At 35.9% G+C, this 7,717-nt stretch overlaps 1 protein-coding gene across 1 annotated transcript; it reads right to left on the reverse strand.

Annotated features, from left to right (window-relative positions):
• Positions 1-5,335: 5,335 nt before the first annotated feature.
• LOC101646734 (putative olfactory receptor 2W6) lies at positions 5,336-6,259 on the reverse strand. The gene has a single exon (XM_004697175.1). It carries the CDS (start codon positions 6,257-6,259, stop codon positions 5,336-5,338), a length of 924 nt encoding a protein of 307 aa, XP_004697232.1.
• Between the last annotated feature and the right edge of the window lie 1,458 nt (positions 6,260-7,717).

Consider the following 7,717-nt stretch of genomic DNA (forward strand, 5'->3'; position numbering starts at 1 on the left):
ATGTGTTTATCGGCCAGGCTGGCACAATAAACTATCTCAATGAGGCATGGCAGAGTGGTTGCAGGCCAGCAGGACCCGGGAACAATGCCAAGATGGCTTCTCAGAGCTGCCAGTTAGAAGATTAGGTTTTTCATTTGACAATGTCGATATAACTTGTTCAATTTCATTGTTTACATTTAAAAAAATAAAGCAGAAAATAAAATTTAAAACATAGGAAAATTAAGCATGGCTTAAAAGGGAATACAACGAAGATAAGACATTAAATTTTAACCTAATTATATTGGCAATAGTTCCCTTTTTGATGGACTCTGTCTGTGGGCTGGGATTTTCACATCCCTGGGCAAAGATCTGAGGGTATTCAATGGAGGATCATTTCCAGACTCTATTCGTTCTCATAGCAGAGAACCATCTGATATCTTCACCACACTTTGTTACAGCATCTTTACCTCCAGTGATCCTTTCATAAGCGCTGAGCAGGGAGGGCCACATCATAAGAACTGATTGTTCTTACATTCCGGTGGGAAATTGAGGGCAACCTCAAAATCCCTTCTTCTATATAAGGTGTGTATATATCCCTGTTCCACTTCCGTGGCAATTGTTTAGGAATACTATAACTGACTTTCATGGGGTTCTTCATAATTCTAATAATAGTATCATAAAATTAGCCACTGGTATAGAATTTAGAATATTGTTGAGAAGGGACTACTGATTATTTCTTAATGGTACTCATATGCTTTCTATTTACTCTTAGACACGTGTAATTTTGTAAGGTTCCAAAAAATTTAAGTTCATTTTTAGTCAAATTTCTCCCTATAATTTTCTCTTTCTTCTGAAACTCTTTTTATAAAAACTATTTTTTAAAACCATTTTATTAAGACATAATCCCAACATTATACCCTTCAATAATACATCCTATCAAGAAATGTACAATCACTACCACAAATCAGTTTCAAAACATTCTTCTTCCTTCTTGTACTCCAGGATGTTAGCTCCCCATTATCCCCCCCACCTTGTACACCCAGGAATCCTTAATCTAGTTATTGTCACTATACTTTCACCCACCCTCGGTTTTATATAACAAAAATCATAGAAAGAAAAATATCAAAGAGTCAAGAAGGCTACCAAAAGTTTTCCCTCATTGACTGTGACATTGACTGTTGGCTTTTCATGTGTGACCCTTTATAATGTTGAAGAATTTCCCTCTTATTCCTAGCTTATTGAGTGCTTTTGTTAGTTTTTGCATGGACTGATATGATCAGATGATTTTTATCCTTTATCTTGTTTATGTGGTAGATTACATTAATTGTATTTCAAATGTTGAACCATCGCTGCATCTCTAGTATGAATTCCACTCGGTCATGATGTTTTTGTTTTTTTAATGTTTGTTTGTTTTTGTTGTTGATATGTTGTTGGATTCTGTTGGCCAGTGTCTTGTTGAGAATTTTTACATTTATGAGCATGAGGAGTATTGATCTGTTGTATCCTGCCTTTGTGGGGTCTTTGCTTGATTTGGGGATCAGAGTTATGCTGGCTTCATAGAATGTGTTTGAGAGTTTGCAGTCCCTTTGTATATTCTGGAATAGTTTGTGTAGAATTGGTGACAGCTCTTCCCTGAATACTTTTAGAATTATCCTGGGAGCCCATCTGGTCCTGGCCCTTTTTTGGTTGGGGGTTTCTGAATGACCTTGTCTAGTCATTCTTTTGCTATGGGTCTGTTCAAGTTTTGATGTCCATCTGTGTTAATTTGGGTAGAGGGTGTAGTTTTAGGTATTTTTCCATGTCTTCTAGATTATTGAATTTGTTGGAATACAGTCTCGTGTAATATTGTTTCATTATTCTTTTTATTTCATTTGGATCTCTTGCGATGCCATCCATTTCACCTCTAATCCTAGATATTTGCATCTGCTCTTTTCCTTTGTTAAGTTTGCCTGCAGTTTGTCAATTTTGTTCATCCTTTTAGAGAACCACCTTCTTGGTTTTTTTCTTTCTTCCTGTTTTTGTTTTCTGTTTTCCAGTTCATTTATTGTTCTACTTTTATGTTTTCTTTTGATCTTTTCTAGGAGAGTTTAAACTGTTGTCATTGTTCTAATAGTTGGAGGTGTTGTGTGAAAGTGTTGAAAATTATTTTTTCCTCTTTTTTAATGTGTGCATTGATTGCTATAAATTGACCTCCAACAACTGCTTTTGCTGTGCCCAATATGCTTTGGTATGTTGTGTTATTATTCTCATATGTTTCAAGGAACCTCCTAGTTTCATCTCTTATTTGGGATAATAGCCAGTCTTTTTGGAGTAGCGTATTGTTGTTGAGCATGCATGTGTGTGTCTTATGTGTTTGTTCGTTCTATTGTTGTTTTCCAGTTTTATGACACTGTGGTCTGCGAAGGTTGCTTGAATGATCTCTATGTGTTTGAATTTCCTAAGGCTTGCTTTGTGACCTAGCATGTGATCTAATTTAGGATATGTGTCATGTGATTTTAGAAGAGTGTGGGTTTTTGTTTATTTTACTTATTTATTTATTTATGCTGTTTGTTGGAGTACTCTGTAAATATCAAGGAGATTAACTGTTTGATTGTATCATTCAACTCTTCCATTTCCTTATGGAGTTTCTTTCCTGTTGATCTTTCATCGAGAGTGGTGTATTGCAGTCTCCTACTCTTAGAGTCAATCTGGTGATTTTTCTTTTAATCTCTTTGAGGATTTGACTGCTATATTTCAAGGGTTTTTCGTTCAACACTTATATATTTCTAATGGCTACATTTTCTAGGTATATTGATCCTTTGATAAATAAGTAGTATCCATTTTTATCTCTCATTATGTCGTTTACTTTGAAGTCTATTTTGTTGGAAATTAATATAGCCACTTATGCCTTTGTGTGGTTGACAATGCTTTGGTAAATCATTTGCCATCTTTTGACTCTCACTGTATTTTTGTCTGTGAATTTGAGGTGTGTCTGTTGAATGAAGCAGATCGATGGGTTTTGTTTTCTAATCCAGCCTGCTACTCTCTGTCTTTTGATTGGTATGTTTAATCCATGGACATTCAGTGTTATTGACTCTAAATGTAGGTTAGTTGCTGTCATATAGTATTCTTTGTGTTTGGCATTTTTTTATTCTTCTTCTAGGGTTTGATTTTGGTTTTGTGTATGTGGTGGGGGGAGGGTTGTTATTCATGTCTTCATTTCCCCTCTAAATATAAGTTATTTTGGGTGTTGTTTTCAATATGTTGGTTTCTGGGTGGTGTTACACACTGAATGATCTCATGTTTGTGTACTATTTTTGTTGATTTTCTGACCATAGCATTTCAGTGAATATTTTTTGTATTAATATGTGGACAAATGTGTTGGTATTTATATGGCATAGCATCTTAAAGCTCTTTCTTTTTTCTTCCCTGCCCCCAACTCCTTAAAGCTCTTAAAAGAAAGAAATTCACTGCAAATTTTTATCACTAACCCCCCTCTCTAAAATACATGTGAACATTTTTAAACAATATTGCCAAAAATGTATTCATTAACTTATTGCAAATATTAAGAACATCCTTTCCCAATAAAATTGCTCTAATTTTAATTCATATTTATTCATATAATGTTGTATAATTATATTGTTTCATCAATTTTGTACTATAAACAATATCAATCAGGAAGCATTTCAGAAACAATTACTATACTATTAGTGTCATAGATAAAAATTATATATATGAAACATATAAATATGTATGTATATATATATATATATATATAGAGAGAGAGAGAGAGAGAGAGAAAGAGAGAGAGACAGACAGACAGACACAGAGAGAACCACTTATTTGTCAGCTTGTCTTATTCTAGCATCTTGCATATTGCTGTGATGCTGGAAGCTGACCACCAGTAGAGCATCTATGGTAGTTTAATGGAGCTCCTATGCTAAGACAAAATAGGAAGAAGGACATGATGATCTACTTCTAAAATTAGGTTACAATAGAATATTGAAAGCAAATAGGACTCAAAGGTTCCATTTGGATTAAGCTTCCAATGATGCCTCCTAATCATTGATCAAGGATGTGAATCGTATTGCTCTATGATTTAGTGCATTTGAAAGTGGATTATCTCCACACCCACCACACCCACCCCGACCAGCCTAGTGAAGAGCAATCTCCCTTAGGTGCTTACCTGGGTGTCCTTGATGGAGATCACCAAACTGGGTATCACATATTCAAGAGTCATGCCAGAATTGCCTCAGGATATCCTCAAGTTAATATTGAGAGCGCTTCTGTCTTACATAATGCAAATGTTCCAATCACAGCCCCACTCTGCTCCAGGAGTCCCACTGATAACTATATTGTATTAATCTGCAAGCAATCATGCCTAAGGAACAGCCTTCTCTGAATCCATGTAATTTTTAAAGCTATACATCACAGCAAACTCTTGGACACTATTATAACTTTGTATTAATAGGCTCCCTCATTTGATTGATATGTCTCTGAAATTGTCCTCTCTTTGTCCTGTTTAACACTTAATTTACATTTTCTTTACTTAGGGAAGAAAAAGGGAAGAAGAGACTAGTGAAACCCAAGACTATGGCCCTGCTCCATCCTTCGGCTCTAGAACTGAACTCACTGTCATGCTAGAATAGTTGATGGTTCAACATCATGAGGGCATCATTTACCCAAAGACCAATTTCAGCGGGTTAGAAAAGAAGGAGTGGAAATGTGAATCTCAGGGTGGAGGGGGATGAATGATGGTAATTTTCACCCCTTTTCATGGCATAATGAATGTACCTTACCCCATTGTCACACAAATGTGCAAGTCCTAAATACCTATTTAAATATGAGTTAAAGTGTCTTGTACTTCAGGAAATTTTCCTTGATCTGTCCAAGAAACTCCATGGAATAGTTCTACTTTTTCACATATTATTATGAGTCATAATAGATCTAATGGGACCTATGAACAACAATCCAAGACACAGTTTTATGTTATCTTTGAATTAATTAGTTTTCTTTCATAAAATATATCAATTGTAATTTTTCTTTGCCTCTATTCATGTTCACATTATCTTCATATGAAAGCCACTTTAGAAGATATTTCAGAATCTCCTATAACACTATGGCTTCAATAATCTAACAAGCAAATGAACAAATGTTGCAAAATATCCAAATTACTGATTTGGATGAGAGTAAAATTGTGGATGACTGTTATTGTATGCAATTTTTTAATAAGACCATTTAGCTTTTAGTTGGTACTGGCTTCATTTCTTTTCCAATTAGATTGGCCTGAAATCTTACACGTAAATTATCTTTTCAACTATTAACCCACTGTCCAAAAATTTCTATGACCCAATTACCAGAAGCATAATTTCTTAAACTAAATCTTACAAAAAACTTTTCTCACTGCCCTCTTTACATCTTTATTCCTCAGGGTATAGATTAGTGGATTCAGAGTGGGAGCAACAATGGTATATACAAGGGCCACAATCATTCCCTGTCTCTTAGAGTAGTTATTCTGAGGCTGAAGATACGTAAACATGATGGTTCCATAGAACATCAGGACAACCACCAAGTGGGAGGCACATGTTCCAAAGGCCTTCTGTCGTCCTTCAGCAGAGTGCATCTTCATCACAGTCCTAGCAATACAGCCATAGGACGTAAGGATGGTGCAGACAGGAATGGCAAGAATGATCAGGCGAGCAATAAACATTTTGGATTCAATTGGACCAGTGTCTGCACAAGACAGCTTGATAATGATTAGGAGCTCACAAACAAAATGGTCCACATGTCGGTGGCCACACAGAGGCAAAATCATTGCCAATGATGACTGAAAGAGCGAGTTGGCAAATCCAGAGAGCCAGGAAACGGCTGCCAGAATGTGGCAGATCTGTTGGTGCATGATTGTAGTATAGCGCAGGGGCCACAGGACAGCAAAGTAGCGGTCAACAGCCATGACAGCAAGAAGCACACATTCTGTGGAGCCAAGAGCCAAGGCCACTGAATATTGAACTGTGCAACCGACATAGCTGATCCTCTTGTTACCACTCCAGATGTTCACCAGCATTTGAGGGACAGTGCAGGTGGTGAAACAGATGTCCAGAAATGACAGGTTTCGGAGGAAGAAATACATAGGGGTGTGGAGTCGACTGTCCTGGAGAGAGACCAAGATGATAGCTGTGTTGCCTGCGAGTGTTGTGGTGTAGAAGCCAGAGACAAACAGAGAAATGATGAACTCAGCTTTTGGATAGTCTGAGAAGCCTACTAAAATGAAGTCTTCCCATGAGCTGGCGTTTATTTCCATTGTCTATTTCCTATCACTTGAAATAGAATCAAGTGCTATCTCTATGACCAAAATGAGAAAAATAAGTTAATCCATATTAACATAAAGTCACTCTAATTTCATAGTTAAAAAAAAAAAATCCAGACTATAGGAACTCCAGTTTTCTGGTTTAGGAAATTATTAAAAAGCAAATCCAATGTCATGAATAATATAAAAATTAAAATGGGCAATTTCCCTGACCTAACTCGTTGGGTCTCGGAACCGCCAGGGGCCTCGCGCCCTTGCCCCTTTCTCTGCTCTCCCTTCCCTCTCGGGAGTTCTTTCCCTGCCTCAATAAAATCTTTCTTAATGCCAATAAATAAATAAATAAATAAAATGAATGTAAATTTTAAATATTAAAAAAACAATTCCCAAAATATGTATATATTTTAAATGTTTCACTAAGCAGTTTATTTAAATGAAAGCAATTTAATAATATTTTAATAAATATACATATATTTTATCCCTGCTATCCTAATGTAGAAAATTCATATGATCCTTTCTAAGCTGAACTACCATAAAGTGAAGCATTTGTCATTAGTTTATATGGGTAAATATTTTGAGTGCTCCCACATCCAAAAATTAGCCTATCAAATCATATGCAACAGCACACAACCACTTGAAGTGCTTGCTGAGGTCAAAGGGAATACTGAATAGGTGGGAGAAGTTAATTATCAATAGATGTTAGGAAAACAGGACTACTTGCAGAAACAAGGACTGAAATTGTTAGGAGTATTTTTCTTTTAAAAAATGTATATGCAGATATTTTTGTATATTTATGTATATGCATTTAAATGTCTTTATTTTCTTCCCTACTTTATTCCATTATTCATGATAAAATATGAGATCTAAATAGGGATATAGTGTTTTCAGCTGCAGACATGTTAATTATATCATGTTAGATACAAGTATGCCTCTACAATTATCTTTATTTAGAGCTTATGTATGATTTAAGAAAATGGGTGCTAATGGGTGCTAAATTGATAAAAGGTGGAATGTAACAGTTAATGTTACGTGTCTTGGCCAGTCTATAATTCTCATTGGGTTGGCAGACACTATGTAATCACTTCTGATTTGTGATCTGATGTGAAAGTCAATTAGTTGAAAAAAGGATGCTGTTACCTGAATCCATGCTATGAACTCTAAACAGATGTTCTAGCAAAGTTCTCTCTCTCTTTCAATCTTGCCTTTGTCTCATCATCCTCTGACCAGTTCTTGGAATGTGAGAAGTTTTCAGCCTCCTGACTGATCTTCAATTTTAACCAGCTCCTGCAATCCCAGGAACCAGAAGCCAGGTTATAAGAGAGGTCAGTTTAAATAAACACAAACCTTGAAGAAATCAGGAGGAGCCTCCAGCCTACTGCCTGACCCATGGATTTAGAACATGCTAGCATCCACAATAGTATGAGCCATTTCGTTGAAATAAATCTCTTTATATAT

The sequence above is a fragment of the Echinops telfairi genome, unplaced genomic scaffold, assembly GCF_000313985.2.
Source record: "Echinops telfairi isolate 266 unplaced genomic scaffold, ASM31398v2 ScPeMD7_7469;HRSCAF=8507_0, whole genome shotgun sequence".
Classification (NCBI taxonomy): Eukaryota; Metazoa; Chordata; class Mammalia; order Afrosoricida; family Tenrecidae; genus Echinops; species Echinops telfairi.

Excerpts from the sequence above, each read along its gene's own strand:
- LOC101646734 (XM_004697175.1), bottom strand. The coding sequence starts at position 6,259 with ATGGAAATAAACGCCAGCTCATGGGAAGACTTCATTTTAGTAGGCTTC.